Raw genomic sequence first — 19588 nt, forward strand, 5'->3', positions numbered from 1 at the left:
CACTCATTTGTCTGTCAGAATGAATGATTGAAGTTAACTCGTGTATGCGACACGCACACATTGAATGTTAAATGTATGAAGTATATTATTATCTGTGGTTATGGATAAAAATATGGTACGATTTGGTAGATTTCTAAGTTTGTGTGGTGTTTGTTAGTGTGCTTATGCAAAGAGGATCAGATCTCTTTTCTGTCTTTCTTTCTTTATATATTTCTTACGTGGCTCTATTTGGATGTTAATAAAAAAAATCTTCTAAAATAATAGTTAGAAAATATGGTATAACGGAGCAAAATAATTCGTTATTTCTTGTCTGGATTAATTTAATGAGTTATGTAGGTAGATGCAGTAGTAGAATGTGTCAAATAGTTAGAAATTAAAGACTTTTTAACGGTATTTAAATGCGTTTTATTCATTATATTATTTGGTTGACCTTCAAAAATCTTTAATTTCTAAATGTATGATACTCGCGTAAAATCAAATACAAGAAAATCCCGTTGTAAAATAGTATTAAAAAAAATAACGAAATAATAAATCCCGATGAAAGTCTCTTATATTGGTGTTATAGCTGGAAACGATTCTTTACCTTGGTTAGTATCCCTTTAGATTCGTATCCATTTACAAAAATCTTAAAGAATAATAAACTTTAGCATTGGTTAATTCTGCAGCAGCTATAAAATACAATTTTATTTCACTAACAAGTCATCATGTTTCCTTCTAAAAGCGAGTTTATTTTATATCAAAATGATTGAATACTCATACATACATAAAACTCACACAAATACTTAAATATCCAATTTATTAACCGGGTAATTTGTAAGCGCATACCGTCATTTAATTAACGAAATCATGTAATCACACATTCTTCGGCTAATTAAAACTTACGAACATTAATTAAAGCCATTGATGTTACCGACACGATTTTTATGTATATAAATAATGAATAAAAAACATTAATCAAATAAACATTGCGAAGGATGCAAAAAGCAGGCAAGACATAACGATGCGACCGCGACGGCGTTCATAGCGTGTGTGTGTATAGAACGTTATGCTAAGTAGATTGTTTGTTTGTATGCGATAACCTCAGGAACGATTGGATACATAAGTGATACTTGATTAGATTTGGTACAGGTTACACGTGTACTACGAACAAAGTCGGAGCGAAACGCTAATCTATACAAATACGTACATGTATTATAAAGCTGATGAGTTTGTTTGTTTGAACGCACTAATCTCATGAACTATTGGTACGATTTGAAAAATTCTTTCAGTGTTAGATAGTCCATTTATTGAGGAAGTCTACAGGCTATATATGTACCATAGGCGAAGCCGGGGCGGTCCGCTGGCGTAAATTGGCCATTACAATCTTTACTGCTAAACTAGTCATTTTCACAGTAAACTAATGTCCTGCGACATCGCTCATACTGCCTAAGTTGTAGCATAAACAAACGACTCACTGGAGATTAGAGATAGATACATATTTACATACGAAATAACAAAGGTCTGTATGAAAAAAAACGATGCTTTCTTTTCTTGAAAAAATAACATATTGAAAGATGTTATATGTAATAGAAATACGTTAACTGATGAGATAAATAATGGATTCGATGTTTGAAAACGCATTTGCATATCCCTGTTGATACTAAAAACTCCAAAGCTTCTCTTCGCATACTTGCATACTTCCACGACGCATATTCAAATGAAACGTCTAAAAACGGGCCTGATTAACACGAAATACTTATCTTACCTCATTAATCGTGGAGTTTTTACTGAACGGTGTTTCTATAGGTAAATATATGAAGGAGGGGCTTAATTTGCATGCTGGTGGGGGCGTGGTTTGCGCATGGCAACTGTTTACTTAATTATAGGCAAATGAGTATCGTGATTGATTCGATGCTTGTGTGTGCTAGTGGGGAAGGTAGTGAACAGTTCTGTGCGGATTTTCTCAAAGATAACAAGTTACGGGAGTGTGGTTGCGTGGTTTTGGTATTTTCGTGCTGTGAATGTGCGTTATATTGTAAGCTAAATGCACTAATTGAATAACTAGGTTGTGGAAGAGGTGTGAGTCGTTTGTATTAGTACGAACAAAGAAAGGTGTGTTAAAAGGTGTGTGCTAAAAACAGCTGACTATTAATATAATCTAAATAAGTAAATTTTAAACAATATAGCTACACCAGTATAATTGTTCGCCATTTTCCTATACACTTAGAGAGCTTTGGGAAAATCGCTTTTTATCAAAACAAAATATTTGGTAATAATAATACTCACTGCATAAATATTGATACTCAAACCGTCCATTCCCTACGCAATACGTATAAGATCTATTTGTAATGACCGTTAAATCCCTCTTTACGCGCTAATATTTCCAACGCTTTTCCTCCTTATTTCCAGTTCACTATAGTTAACTTCTGTTACCAATAAAATAAACCCTTTTACGGTATTTATTTATGTGCGTCAAAACAAGAAATACCATGAGCGGATCTTAGTATAGAAGTCACATTAATAATCAATGAGCTGGCATCGATCTTATCATAAGCGATTCAGGCTTTATTCGTCGATAAACCGATAAATTTTAAATATATTATAATAAATTTCTTTTATTTCACCGCCATGAGCTAAAATCGGTATTCGGCTTTGCAAATTTCGCTCGTGTGTGAATAAGATTTACGTACCTTTTTCGATTAATTAAATCTCATTTGGAACATTGGTAATAAATTAATTTGTAGTTACATAAATTTCAGACGCCACTCGCGGCGTGCTCGGCGTGTAGCCATGAATCATCGCCATTAATAATTTTAATTCAGCAAACACCGAGATAATTTAATTATATTTTAAATTGTCAGAATCCAATTGCTTTGTACAATTGATCATAAATCATGGTGACAATAATAAAATTGACCATAAACTTCGGCATAATATAGGTAGATCTTCATGATTTTTATGTTAAATATTCAAAAATTAGAAATTTGGGTAATAAAATTAATGAAAATTATTGTTCTAGTTAGATACATGTACAATTATAATATCCGCTTACCGTGACTGTATTCATGAACGTTAATAACTGCACTTAGTGAAACTGTTAAACAATAATAATAATTAGCGAGTTCCCACACTAAAGTTACTTATTGTTTAATATAAATATAAATGAATTATAAATTAATTTGTATACATAAGTCATAAGTTGTAATATACCTACGTAAAAGATTGGCTTGTAAATATAACGATACTTGTCAAAATTACTTATAAAAATACGAAAGGCGATGGAGATCAATTATATCATTCTTACTAAAATAAAAGAACTCTTGTAAAAGTTTAAATAAATACGTTTTTGTGGCCAGTTCTATAAGAAACAAAAAAGACAAAAAAAGTTAACGTCAAAGTTGTTTCGATTGAAGGCGTCCTGCACAGACGTTTATCACAAATTTATACTGACAGCTGACTAAAATATTTATATAGCCATAAAACCATTGATGGTCAAGTGCGACAAGTACAATCTAATCTAAGTGATGATTTTGCAACTGGGTAATGAGTACCCCATGTTGGGAGGCACATTTACACGGTGACCACCCAGCGCGAGGACGGTGTTCGGAATAGAAATGAGATGGTGACCATATTTTGATGTACTTTACGGATACTGGGACACTTTATGGTTATAATATACCAGATAGACGAAGTGATACTTTAAGGTCTTATTTAAATTTGAGAGAGATATATTTTTTTTTTTTATATATCATAGCGGGCAGCTGAGCTGGTGGTTCGCCTGATGGTAAGCGATCACCACCGCCCATAAACATTCGCAAAGGCAGTACCTCTGTGAATGCGCTGCCCGCTTTTATGGGGTAAGGGAAAAGGAAAGGATTAACGACTGGGAAGAAGGAATGGACTAGGACGGATGAGGAAAAGGAAAACGGGCCTCCTGCTCCCTCACTCACCGTACGAAACACAGTGGCATGCCACTATTTCACGTCGGTTTTCTGTGGGGGTGTGGTACTTCCCCGGTGCGAACTGGCCCAATTCGTGCCGAAGCGTGCTCGACTCCCACAATAGCTCTTCTCAATCTTGTGATGATTACAAAAATCTTGTAAATAACGACGATGGAACTTTCCTGATTAATTCAATTTTAACCTAACGTACTGATTATTTTTTAAATAGAACAACATTATTGCCTTGCTAAAATTTTGCACACCATTTGCAATGGCAGTATATGTGATTCAATAATGCTTTAATAACACCCTGTAAAGTGTAAACCATTAACGAGCGCAATGCAGATATTTGATTTGATTTCATTTCCTGTCTCTTATTTGTTTTTATTGTGTGAGAGGAATTGGGAACATAGAATCTTAAAATCAACCGAATAAGGTAAAAAAGGATATAAGAAAAAATAATGCTTTTTTTGATCCAGTAACTGATTGTTTTACTTATATTGGTAATCGGTTCATGAAATAATAATGATTATACGAATATATACGATATAAAAAAATTTAAAAACTATACGTTTATAACTATTGTAACTTGATCAGTCTTAACAAAACGTAATTACATTTTGTTTTTAATTATGAGTTACCCAATAACCGGGCCACCTTTCAAATTATTAAGACCAATCATCGATCAAAAGCACATCTCAAAATTAAAAAAAATATATAATATTTTCTTGTACTTCATCTGTATCTAGAGAAGGCTTGCGAAGGCTACGTAGTGCGTGCCATGAATTTTTAACGGCGTTTCATTTTATAACCAGCCATACAATACAAGGAGCGATAAATAAAGCAGTTTGTTCAACAGTGGACACACTTAAAACGGTAACCGAAATTCCGAAAGCCGCACCATAAAAATAAACATTGGCATAATATATGGGCATTGATCAACAGTGAATTATTGACAGAGTGCACGAAATACCACACAAATTGTCTCGCTAGTGAACCTCTATGGTGTAATTCAATTACGGCCGGAACCAACGAATAAGGAAACGAGTGTAGTGTAAATTATAGTGAGTGATCAAATGCGGGCGACCAAAATGACATCGTCACATTGTCGCAGCGTGACGCCGCCGCTATCGCGCGCGACCTCCTCGGACCTGGTCGCGCCTCTGTCTCCAGATTTGTCTCGACACCGTGGCCTGTCTCCAGACCTGTCGTTGGATTTTTCGCGACACCGTCCCCTGTCCCCGGATTTGTTGGAGCGAACTCTGTCCCCTGACTTCCCGCGCCGCTCCCGTTCGCCGGCCCGCCCGAGATCGCTAATGGAGTCATTATTAGTTGCGAAAATGGAAGCTTTAAGTACCGGGAAGTTAGTTCGGACCGATTCTTTGGACAGCTGTAGCAGTTTCGGTTCAATGTCGTCGCTGCCAAGTGATGTGTGCCGGTGTGATGACTGCCTGTTGGGGATTGTGGATTTCTACCTGCCGAGTCCGGCTGACGCGAACAGGGCCTTCCGAAAGGTTAGTGTTTATTATTACATTATTGCTTCACTATGTTTCGATATGGATTTATACATTTTTAATAATCCAATCTGATATGTAGGAAATATTACTAATGAAGCGAATTAAATTGTAATATAGATACACACATTCCGTATATTCGTCCACTACTAAATATCATATTTAAGCACATGCTTTACTTACTGTAAAAATTTTACAAACATAAAATTAATTTTACGATTAATCCATAAAATCTTTATTTTATTTACTTGAAATATTAATATCATTATGTACAAAACCTTTTATACAAGTTTGGCATTGAGCAACTTTCGATTTAAACATTACGATAAAACTTTTTTGATTGATTGCATATTGATGGAATGGTAGGCAGATGTTAAAATTATAAACATCTTACTTAAATTAATATTATGAAATTCATGATTATATTTAATGTATGACATTTACTGTATATACATGCGTATATCATTCGGTCGTTTTTTGTACACGGTTTTTTTATAATGTTGATTGGTATAGTATATTATAGACAGGTTTTTTTTTTTATTTAGGAAGAATGCTCTTTTATTGTTATACATGTCCATCGAATCAGTGTTGCACACTACAATTCTAATTTTGTTATATGATACAATCCATAATTAAAAATCAAATGAATTAATATTTACGTGATTTGTTTTTCTTTGTCTATTGAAAACAACGGACAGTTTTATTTTATTATAAAAGCATTAACACGAAATTTTTAAATATATAGTTTTAAGAATATAAACTTTTAAATATCTTTAAAGCCGCACGATCAAACTTAATTGTAGATAGCGTGTAATTTTGTTGTTATCTAACATATTATAATATTGATATTTTAATATCAACAGACTTAACAAGGCGTCATTACAGAAGGATGTATGTAGTTTTTATACATTAAAATCTTGGGTGGATGATCGAGTTTAATGGATTGATGATTGGGCTAACGAAATAATGCGATTTAATTGTTTAATTGCTCAATCATCTGGTAGGAAACTGGTCAGTTCATTTTATCTCTACGATAGTAGAACAAAAAAGATGTAAATGAATTTTCTTTTAGAGAACTATAATTTTGAATTAATGATGATCGCATTACGACAAAATGTAATAATTTGAAAACTTGCTGACTTGATAAAGTTAAATTAATAAAATTATATAATATTAGCTGACGAGTTTCTTTGTTTTGTTTGTTTGCGCGCTTATATCAGGAATTATTGGTTTGATTTTAAATTTTTCATTTATTTATGAAAAAAGGCTAGGCATCAGCACCTGCTTAAAACCGGGGGCACACTTTTAAAATAAAAATTTGATAATAAGTCAATCAATATAATTGCATCCATAGAATAAAGCTGGTTTAGTTTGTAGTTATTAGTTATTACTACTTACATTATTAAACTTATTAGTTTATTTCAAAAGTTCAGACATAATAATAATTTCATAAGCAAGACACTTAGGGCTGATTCTTTAGTTCTTTTAAAGACAGATAATTAATAAACACATTTTGGAAATAGGTAGATTAAAGATTGAAAGTAAAGTTAAACTAATAAAATTATACGGTTATGAAACAAATAAAGACTCATGTTTCAACTAAATTATCTCACTTGCTTTAATACAGAGAATAAGATAAATTCATGAAATTTTGGAAAAGTATACAAAATCAATGAAATTTGACCGTCTGAAGCGGTCGAGTCCAAAGGAGTCGGTTACATACAAATAAACATGTAAATATAATATATAAAAGCGTGCTAATAAATAACAGAAACGCCTATGGCCATGTTACGGTAATTAGGTTATGTTATCATGGTTTTTTCATAATTTTTCCCGCGCGATTAATGTTGGGATATAAATTTCATTATTATCTCTTTCGTGATTTTCCCATATATACTAGACTATACGAATTGATTAAAATATCGTGTTGCAAATTGACGGTCTTAGGTTTTTGGTGTGGATAGGATAGTGAAACTGCTTTTTATACTTATAAGTTACCCGGAAATCTAGTAAATAATAATATTAAATTATGATGTATAATACCTATAATATATTTGCATGGTTTGGAAAAAAGCCACGGGTTAAAGTCCCGCAATGATCAATTTTTTTTCTATTCTTTAAAAATTTTTCATCATTTGTATTTAAATACAATCAACGTATAGTTTTACTATGACAATAATAATCAAAGAATTGAAATATAGCTACCTTTATAAATATTTATTTACTCCTCTGACCTATATCCTAATCTACATACCGTATTCCATTCCGCGAAAAAATTTACAAAATGCACACGTTAGGTATTGCCATCTAGCGGTGAGTAACAACTTTAATCCTTTGCATTAAATATAACGGTGCGTAATGCGCATGCTCTCTTAGATGAATGTAACTGTTTACACAAACACCGGTAGAGGGCGCGAAAACGTATATTAAAATAAGTAAGATCGTCTTATTATTATTATTATTAGTTTATTACTTTTTTATTCGACAAATGTTAAAAAATTGCTTTCAAGCATTATTTTAGAAGAAGTTTTAAAACGAGCTTAATGTGTAGTTTCATTTTTATTCAAATTTAAATCTACCTTTCGAATTTTGGATTATTGTTTTGTTTTATATATACTTAACATGAACATTTTTCGTTTAACATTTTTCATATATAAAATGTAGAATATTGATAACGAGCAAAACTCCGCATCGCAGGTACTGATCAGTAGTATATGATATATTATATATTACAAGTTATTTTTCCTTATACCAATAATTGGTAATTACCTTAATTCAAATATTTTTTTTATACGGCAAACGTGAAAACGTTTGAAACAAAATAAAGCACTCAAATTCAGCAAGAAGCCAGGTATTAAATAACTGCAATACAACAAAATGTCACTACGCAGTGTGCCGATTAAGGAATGTGGATTTTATTTATAAATTCCTATTTAGATTCGTTACCCGTAAGACGATGCTATGAAAAATTCATCGATGTGTCTCCTTTTGCGTCATCTATTATCAGTTGGTGGTGCCAACGTCACTAAATCTATAAAAGTGGCGCGTAGAAAAGGGTATAATGTTGTTTTCCAAAACAGGAGTTCATTTGATGCTTATTTATTTGACATTATCACCTGTAAACATCCCACTTTATGGATATTTCTAGTCATGTGTTATAAGGTATTCAAAAGGCTTTTTAGCAAAAATTTATAATGAAATTGTATTAGTGTCGTCTAAATTCATTTCTCATGATTTTATTATTATTTGTAGCCGAAAATGTCATCAACTCAAAGTTTCAAATCTATCTATATATCAATACTATAATAAAAATGGTCGCGGCCAAATTCAGTGCATTGAAGATATTTAGAATTTTATTGTCGATACTGAAGTATAAAATGTAATTTAAAAACTATTTGTCTGTCTGTATCTCGAATGAGAATCACGCAAAAACTACTCAACGGATTTTGATGAAACTTGGTATGGTTATAGCACCTACCTGAGGAAGGTTCTTATTTACTTTTCATCCCGGAAATCGATACGGTGTCTGAGGTGGGAGGGGTGAAAGTCAATCTAAGTATTTATTGACAAACGCTAACGAAGTCGCGGGTACAGCTAGTTTGTGATATATGTGAAAGCTCGTTTGATATTTTCCTATTGGTTTCCTGGTTTGTTTCCTAAAATCATATAAATTACAGAACTGGGACAGGGTTTCCCTCTTCCCTGCTAAACTCTTGACGTATTTGATATTATTGACGAATGTGTTTCCTTTCATTAATAGATATTTTCCGCTTAATTGTTATCCTCACGTAAATGTTAATATGGCGCTATGACCGGAGAACAAATTTTATTCAGTGAATTCATATATGAAAAACATGCGATTCCATATGATTAATTATAGCTTTGAATGCGCATGTTATAAGTAGTAGAATAGTATTTTTATATCAAGAAAGAAGAAAGAAAGAAATAAATAAATTTATTGTCTATAAAATAAGCAGCATATATCACATACTTATAGGAAATTTATTCTAGATGCTTTAGACTAATGACTATTTTAATAATAAAAAAATTGCGAAATAAGAAGTCAGAAATAAGCTGGTATTGATTTCTTTCTTAGATAGAATTCATAAGCTCTATAGCTCTCTAAAACAGAGATAATACGTATTATGGTGGCAATAATAAAGATTAAAGCACGTACGTCTAAATTCTGTAAATGTGTGTTAATTATGTCATTTACTGTTCACCGGTATATACGTGGGCAAAATGTTAATATTTTCACGATTACCTACCATACACTTCTTTATCTATCATATATATATCAATCGTTTGAATTACAAAACATTCAAAAATTCATTCACTCAATTCGTAAGTGTATTTTAAATTCTAAACACAACCATTGCCTCTTCGTGACGTGTAAGTTTTTGTGCGTCACTCTGACGTCACTGTTCCTTTCTTTGCTTTCTATGACACCTCTTGAATAACTGAGTGCGATTAACATAGCATTTCCTGATTGTGTAGAAAAAATGCCATTGAACAATGCACGAGAGGCGGGTCACGAGGTATTTTAAGTGGTATAAAATGCGGTATGTGATCGGAATTGTACTGAGACGATGACATTTTAAATGTTTATCGCTCTCTGTATATAGCTTTCGTTCGTCATAAGAACGAGATCATTATTCACTAGATAATATTACGTGGAAAGGCTGCAAGAGTCAATGCTAATAATGAACAATAATTATGGAGGTTTTTGATTCAGGAAAGTATTATTAAGTAGGATCTCAGAAGAATCGAGAAAGATAATAATTAAATCAACTAGGTATTAAAAAACAAGCTAAACAAATTTGTATTTTGATAAAATTTTGATTTAATCGTTTGACTCAATATTTCATGCTGCAATAGTTAAAGTTTCTAACATCACAAAATGTTTGCAGACGAAGTCAAGGGGTTATTACTAGTTTAAGCAATATTTATAAATGACGTAACTCATAAGCTATGCATATAATGTAATCTCTTTTCCGTAGTTCCAATTAAAACTTGTCATAACCGCAAACAATACCACATTGGTTTCCCAGGCACCATCAGGACCGAAGAAGGTTATGGGAGGTATCATTGGTTTGAATAAAACTGAAAGGAACTTACTACTAACTGAAGGCTTACCATCTTGTGTCCACCAGCTCGTTTAACAAAGAAAAAACTTGAAAATGTTTAACTGATACATGTTTCGCTATTTTCGATGGTTATTGGAGTTAATTAAACATAACTATAATTTTTAACCAAAAAGTCAAAATTGTATTTTTTTACATAAAAAGAATTTTTCGTCTGAAAAGTTTTATCTGGACCAACTTCTAAATGAGGTTCAAGGTCAACCGTTTTAATGTTATTTTATCAATATTATGACAATTGCAAAGTGTATTAAATTAAAAATATATAGCGTTTCGGTTAGAACTTTAAAATACGACCAATTAACCAATTAGCCAATTATAAAGCTGTGCCTACCTGTAATTTAGATACATTAGTACTTATGTGTTGATGTATATTTTAATAGCTTTAACAGGAAATTATGTATGTAGTTGGTAAGCCTTTCTTTACATAAATAAATTAAATAAATAGCCTTAAGTTTACAGTTACAGTTACAGTTTGTATTTAGCTCTGAGCATTTTTATACATTTTAATATGAATCGGAAGGAAAAGATAAATAATTTGGCATGAAGTATCAATTTATAAATGAATGATACAAAAGTATAGTGTCCAGAATACAGGCGCAATAAATAAACGAATGAAAATTGGCATCATTAAATTATTAAACGGTGTTAAAATTACAATGATACGTGCAGTTTTGTTCTCACTGTAGGTAATTGATTTAATAACCCTTAAAAACGCGTATTCAATTATCGATTTACAAAAGATTTTATTGTTATTTATATAGCGGTAGTAAGAGAGATTTTATTACGTAATAACATACATTTTTATAGGCCAATATAGCTGTTCTTACTTTCATGGGAATAATAAAAGCATGCCTTACTTTTAATGAGGTCACGCCAGTACTAGCTTGTAATTATCATAATTTGAGTGAAGATTTAGAGGAATGCTGTATTTATGAAGATTAGGGAGTGGTGGATTTTTAGAGCCTAATTTCTATTATCTTTTGCTTAAATTCCGTTTTAGATAATCCTTAATCTATTTTGAGGATGTCCAACTACGGACTAAGTCAGTTTTACTTTTCTATACTAAAATATAACTTAAAGGCGCTTTTAAAATAGTTTTGAATGTTGGGATCATGGCAGCCAAATATGATAGTTTCATATTTATTTCACTTACGCTTCGTACTAATAATAATACATTATGGAAATTACGACGCTCTCCTCAATTACGAAAAAGATCCTTGTTCAGTTTTAGAATTTACCAAATTATTAATATAACTCCATGAGTACAATTGTAAACTATGCACATAATAATATAATTTCTTAATAAATAGAGAAGAATCACCTTTGAGTAAGCTATCATACAATTTAACATTTAAAAAATTGTTAAAGCACTGAAAAAGTTTCATGCAAATGCTATTAAGACCGATCATTAAGAAATATAAAAAATGATTTTAACGGATATAACGATAACCTGTACTATTACTATAATGTACTTTAAATAGCAACAAGTAAATAATAATTGTTAATAATACAAATATAATTCGTAAATAACATTATATTATAAAATTATTACAGTGGAAACCAGTCTCATTGACGTCAATGTGTAGTGGAAAAAAATATATCGATAACAATATTTTTGCTAGCGCCTAGTGCAATGAAATATGTGATAATATATTGTATAAATATGTAAACGTGATTGAATAAATAAGTATTTATTAAAATAAGTATGAAAATATGAGAAAAATACATTTTTCAGCAAGGAAGGTCGCCGACATCCGTACAGAGAAAAAAGGAACTAACATGTGCCTTATTTTAATAATTCAATAGTTGCTACATCTGGAGATTTTTAACACGCTTTTATTAGCATTACCTGTATGTTTGTATATCTATGTAATCATTCCCCACTCTATGCGGACATATACAATTCAAACTATCAAACTTTGTACACTGATCGGTACCAATACAATTATTTTATAATTTTATCTTATTCTCTTGATTGGGACCGCTAGGATCAAGTAATTTAGATAAGAATGTACACCGCAAGTAAGGCAATTTAGTTGATTCTACAATTAAAGCGTGTCAATATAGTTATTTATTTTTATTTGAACACGTTTTAAACTGTACCTGTATATTTGTATGTAACCGATTCCTTTCGATTCGATTTTGTCCTATCTTTAATGATCAGATTTTATTGAAAATATGTACACTTATCAAGGATACATAATAATGCAAACAATACATAAGTTTATATTATTGTACTGTTTAGGATGGCGAAAATAATACATACCTCACGTATACTTTTAAAGGAGCAATTACTTTATTTTATAATCATAGTGACAATGATAGTATTATATACATATATCATATAAAAATAAGAGAATGTTAAGAAAGATATATCAACTTATTTGTAAAAGTACTTTATTTCTTTAAGACTCATAGATTAAACTTTAAAGACTATTCAGTAGATTTGTGTAATTTTCGATTATTTATCGGAAACCAATGAATACTCAACTCTTCAACTAAATGATTGGACCTTAACTAACTTCATTCAAGGAAGATTTTTAAAGGATTATTATCTAGTCTTATTCAAATTTACTAGATATTTAAGCGGGTATCAGGAAGACAAGTTTGACATTATCACTGTGTTATATACAGTGTACACTAAGATTTTTTTTTACTTTAGATGTCTGTGAGATATATGAAATCCATAACAGAAAAGGTACATAAAGCAGCCAATTGAGGAGGAATTTGAAGAAGGTAGGTTATGAAATCTCCATTGATTTAGCTTAATAAAACAGTGACACACAGTTATAATAAGACAGGCAGTATTCTATAAAAAGTACCTGCAATTCGTCTTTAAACCTGTCACCAGATTAAAGATGTATATTGTATAATAACGCAATAAATTACTAACGAATTAATGTTTTGATAAGTTATTTTTTGCTACCAATCTAGCAACAGACTATCGAGTATTTACTTAAATTTCTTTCGATTTGTCATAATATTTTGTAAAATTTTAAACTTGATTTGTTGACGTCGAAATTATAAATCTAAAAGTTACTTGCGATATATCGCCACGACAATGAAAGTAGCACATCAAACATAAAACTGAATGTTAATTTTGTAATTTTCCTCATTCATAAATGATACATAAAATCAATTATTTTATCATTAAAATGCAGTTTTAACGGTATTTATAATGCAACAAGTTGACATTGGCCGTTTATTGCGTAATTGTATGGAGGTTATTTTATTGAATATTTTAGTTAATTCAAAATTTTATCAGATCGCAGCCATTGTCTTCATTCAGTTTAAACATTAAACAAACTGATTGTAGATTAAGGATAAACAATGGTTCGCTTATTCAGCTGAAGCAAGTGGAATCTTAATATGTGTTTAGCTCTTAGCATTAGGTTTATTTTGTGTAAATATGTGAAAATCTCGCAATGGTAGATACTTATTATTATTTAAGTTATGGCCATTATTAATCCTACTATCCTACTAATATTATAAATGTGAAAGTTTGTAAGGATGTGTGTGTGTTTGATGCTCTTATACGCAAAAACTATTGAACCGATTGCAATGAAATTTGGTACGTAGACAGCTGAACAACTGGAATAACATATAGGCAACTTTCTATCCCGATATTCCTACGGGATACGGACTTACGCGGTTGAAACCGCGGGGCGCAGCTAGTAAAATATTATGTGTGATACATATGACGAAGATTTTTTTCATTTGTTTAGAATATTTATATTCCTACTGTTGCATCTGATTCCTTTTTCTATATTTGCAATTTCTCAGATACATAATAACCTCGATGTGAATTGTATCTTGATCGAATTAAAAAAAGGCTCGAGCGATTTAATATTTTTTGTACAAATATTTCTACGTTCACATATTAATATAATAACAACTTTCATTTATTTACAACAGCACCAACGTATACATATTTTGAAGTGGCATAATGCTATAGAGATTAATTATTGAAACAAACAGTAAATGTAGAGTTCTGGCGTCAACATGAGAACTGAGATATCATACAAATTTATATGTGCATTTATATTATGTATCATCTTGCGGAAACAATATTACAATAAACGCAATTACCATGAATAACATATAACTTAGTAAAGGCAAATGAATCCGCTATAGAGCAACGGTTATCGCTCCATCCTACGTCATTATAAACCTTGTTACGTCTGTAGGTACCTTATTAAAAATACAACAAGGTTGCAAATACAAATCTCTCCCATCAAATTTAATGATTCCAGCCAAAATTATGCAAAGGTTACAAAATTATAAGTCAACGTCAACGTGGACGAAAATCAACAATTCGTGCCTTCGCACTGCCGGCCCCAGCGCACGCGCAGTCCGCGACCGCCGCGCCTAACTGACGCTCGTGTTTCTGATAACTGTCAAAAATGCGTACACATGTAGTTACAACGTGCTGACATACGTGGTTACAATGTCGTTGACACCCCGAAACGCGTGGACCAGTGTGTGATGTGATAAGCAATAATGCCGGAGTGTCCTGAATCATTTACCTTCACAATACCCATTATACGGTACACTATGGAAGCTGACGACTCCGACGTTCCGGACAGGCAGCAGCCGATAAAGAAAATGTCTCTGTTGACTCCCGTGAAAATTGAGACGCCAGACGCTGGGAGACGAGCGTCAGAACCGTCAAGGTACTACATTCCTCCGCAGTGTAATAACAGGCTCTCGCCTAGAACCGCGAGAAAGCGGGATTCCAGGAGAAATTCCAAAGCGGATGCTAAAGACGAAGCGACAAAAGAGAACTTCGGTCTCAAGCCGTGTAATTGTGAAGATTGCAGAGCATCGAGTCCATTACCGCCTGGGTATGGACCCCCTACAATGTCACCAGGATATGAACAAATGCAAACCGCATTGTTGGACGTTCCTTGGAATGATGATTTTACTGAAGCGTCCAGTGACGATCTTAGTTCAGAATGGGATTCCGATGTGCCTGAACCACCTCCAGTTATACCAAAGGTAAAGTGCTAGAAAAATGTTAACTAATTTTGCAGAAAATAGCAAAATTATATTTAAGCTTTTTAAATTACATTGACTGCGTATTATGGTCTACATACAATAAATATATTATGGTTTTGATATATCCAGAAAAAATGTGTGAAAGCTTTAAAACTATACAACAGCATGTTCGTACAAAAGAATAAGTAATTAATACTGTCCCATTGAATTGCAAATTTCGTAAGAGACTTGTCGAAGTGTCGTAACAATCGTCAATAACAGAGAAACGTGTTTCGTGTAATATTTTAGATGATGAATTTTAAGCAATTTTTCGAACACGTTTTTGTTTACTATTACGAGTTTTATAATCTTCAATAATAACCTAATTCTAAAATTAATTTTTCGTTGTTATTCGAACTGATAAAGAATAATTTACATTTGAGTACCATACCATGAATTATTGGTAACTAAAGGTGATTCAATTAAGTGAAATATTATATGTTATTTAATATTGAATGTTGTACATATCCATCTGTCGTAATCTATTTACTAGAAAGATAACACCGGCACAAATAAAAGGTCATGTTAATTTTAAGTAACATGTATCTATTTCTTTATATTAACTTTCTCGATATCTTGTTGCTTCCTCGAGGACAGCAATATTCGTTTAAAATTTAAGTAAATACTTATTGAAAAAAGCTAGATAAATAATGTTATTATTAATTTTTTGAGAGTTTCCAAAACACTTAATGTAACAATCGCTAACTTTTTTGTATCAGGATTAACGTGTTAAGCCGTATATAAATTATATAATAATATTGTTATATACTAAAGCTAATATATAATAATCGTATCCACTTCCTATCGAGTAATAATTGTGCTGAACAAAAAAATAAGTTAAAACTCCATTCTTTCTCGATTTTTTTTCGGTTTTAAATATATATTTCTAAATCTATCATCTCTCTACATTATAATAGGGCATTCGTAGGTATTTAATAAAGATTGTTTACATAATTCTGTAGTCATAACTTGGCCTTTGCTAAGGCACAGACATGTGATGTCTATCTTACATTAATGTAAATATACCCGCCTAGCCTATTTCGCTTTGAACCTGAAAATTTAAACCAGAAAAATTGACTGTAGAGATCGCTGGATTTTTTATTTATTTTAGGAATGGTAATGGCAAGATATATTTTAAACTTCGATGTATGGTCAGCAAAGAAAGTCGCTTTATAATGAGGTAGACATGTTTATTTGTAACAATAATAAAATAAATATTTGTGATTTATTTTATTGTTTTTTGGATCGTGATAGAATAATTTTCTATTTCAATTGATAGGAAGTCTGTATACTTAGTTCATAGGATTACATGTTTTCGATTTTCGATGGGATATGTTAATTACGAAATTGCCAATCCGTAAAAATTTGCCATATAACCGTTGTAATTTTTAATGAATATACAACATCTTTATTTCAGAAAAATATAATAAAAACGAATCCAACCTTATCTCACTAAGTATTTATAATTTCATTCATTTATTCATTCATATCTAATACTAATAAAGCAACTTGTATGAAACTAAGTAAAACCTACTCGTTTTTTATTTTAATATTTTAATTTAATCTTTGGATATATGAATAGATTGAAAGCTTTCATTAAGTCAATGTATATGATAATAATAATGCTGTGTCTACAGTGGTAAAATACAAGGGTGTCTAACAACTGTAGACATACCTATACCTATATATACACTATGAAAATTTTCCACTAACAAATGCTCAACGCGTAGTAGTTATATCACGGACATTTATCAAATTGTAAATTACATTTTTAACAATTGGTTCAAGCATACATGATGGAACAATCAAAATTATATGATACAGTATCCTATAGGCTAAAAGGTTTTTTAATACACAAAAGATACTTATTTTTATTAATGATTAATTATTTTATGGAAAAGAAGTGTAGGTACCCGTTGACACTGTCTTCAGTCTTCTGTAAAGTGTTAGAAATATCAGGATTCATGTTAGAATGAACATTGCGATTTAATTCCATAAAAAGCATTAAATTTTTAAACACTTCTAAAAACAAGGTTCCACTATTGAAGAAATGCAAATAACCACCTGTGTCCAACAATCTAGCATACTTGTTGAAGTCTAGCTTATATATTAAGTTTGCCATATGAATTGTAAGTTATTATATAAGATTTTGTTATTGACGCATTTAGCATTGACGTATTTAGTTAGTGAAGAGGTTTATTAGCTAGGCTCATTATTATGACAGTGATATATGGCATAAGTTCGTAAACCGTTTGATATTCTGTATTTGACTATGTATTTTATTTGGTATAATGTATTTTTGTTGGTTAAAGTTAGGTAGAATAAGTAAATGTTAATTTTCATTCCACTGTTATTGTCCGTGTGATTCATGTATTTAAAATGCATGCAATGTTTTGTTTTAAGTATATTTTGCAAACACGTATGTGTCATTGGATTTATGTATATTGCTAAAAATTCGATCTGGTGTCGAATTTATTGGACTAAACCGATATTTCAAAAAATATCGATATTAATTTAATGATATAAATACCTATATGATTTTTGTTGTGTCTTTTTTTTCTCTGATTCAATTTGATCACCGCCTACTATTCTTAATTCGTAAAACAATCCTATTCAGCGGTCGCTTGGTAGAGATTTGTCGTTTTTAAGTGCCGTCTTTTTAACATGATAAATGTTTCTTTCCCCTTTTTCTGTTACTGTATTTATGGCTTCATTAAATAAAGTATAAAGTTTTGTATTAAAGTCCTTAATTTGTATGTCATTACTGAGAACAGTTTCCATACGGAGCCTTCCAAGAAAATATATGAGGAAGCAACATAAAGGAATACAAACCTTAAACATAAAGCTCCACCCAGTTTATCAGAACATCTTTGCCATTAAGCCCATTGTATAAAACTACACACGTCATCATTTATTCCGTAGGTGTTGTTAGATCCGAAGGTCGAACGTTTTATCTAATTTTATGATCAATTACCACGTGGTTACATAGCTTTGTACTTTATTTTCGTGGTAATTTTTATTGTTTTGCATGTGCAACATTGGATGTCTAAAAATAAATGTTCAATTAGAATGTCTAATATTAATTTCGGAGTAATTAATTGTGGAAATATGGACGCAAAAGTGGATGTTGCTAAAACGAATTCAGAATTGTTATATTATGTGTTTATCGTCGAACAATATAGAAAAAATGCCAATTTTATTTCTATATTTTTAAAACTATTATTCACTACTACAAATATTGGTGGTTTTTGAAAGTAAAACAATAAAAGAGATGATACAAAAAAAACAAAATTTGAAACGCTTATTACAGAAGTAATACCATAGATTACACAGATTTCCGAGGTTTTCATTCTACGAAAGAAATTCACTGAAAAGTATGACTACTGGAAAATTACTGGCCACTTACGAGGTCTATAAAAAAGTATATTACTACCAACATTGCGAATAAAATGAATCATCAAAGCGCCCACAATTCACAAAGCTGATGGATTACATATAATAACCAATTAAAATAATATAGATACGTCGTCATTAAATGAATCTTTGTGAATCACACACTATACTTGTTATAATATCTACACGTCACATTGTTTCGTAGTATTTTAGTCACATTTATTACGCTAATTGTGTCATTTAGACGACAATTTTCTAAATTGGTGACGCCATTATTCTGTTTAGAACTATTCTCTTGAACATATGACACACGTTTTAGTACTTTAGAAAAATTTAACAGCTCTGAAATGTGTTTCGCTCTAAATGTGAATTACACTTATCCTAGTTATGTATACGAATCAGTGTATGATTGTATTCAAAATAGTTAAATATAATATTCAGGACTTACAGATGTAAGATTTTTTATGGTCAGTTTAAAACTGATATAAAAACAAATATTTTAGACAGTTGAGTTATTTTGTAGAGCGTCTTTTTTTTAATTTTGCTTAAACATCAGTCTTTTTATGTTTTCTTTTTTTTT

General features: G+C 31.2%; 1 protein-coding gene across 8 annotated transcripts in view; it reads left to right on the forward strand.

Moving 5' to 3' along the window:
- LOC119832826 (inositol-trisphosphate 3-kinase B) overlaps positions 1 to 19588 on the forward strand; it is a 110926-nt gene that overhangs the window by 59214 nt on the left and 32124 nt on the right. The window contains exon 2 of one of the 8 annotated variants that reach the window (XM_038356610.1): positions 4780 to 5434. The exons of 2 other annotated variants lie outside the window; for them this stretch is intronic. In XM_038356610.1, the coding sequence (XP_038212538.1) occupies positions 4997 to 5434 (438 nt within the window). In that variant the 5' untranslated portion in view covers positions 4780 to 4996. Of the gene's footprint in view, positions 1 to 4664; positions 5435 to 14922; positions 15577 to 19588 lie in introns of those variants that run through there. 5 more of the 8 variants (XM_038356611.1, XM_038356612.1, XM_038356613.1 and 2 more) reach the window with 5 other exon arrangements.

The sequence above is a fragment of the Zerene cesonia genome, chromosome 16, assembly GCF_012273895.1.
Source record: "Zerene cesonia ecotype Mississippi chromosome 16, Zerene_cesonia_1.1, whole genome shotgun sequence".
NCBI classification, from domain to species: Eukaryota; Metazoa; Arthropoda; class Insecta; order Lepidoptera; family Pieridae; genus Zerene; species Zerene cesonia.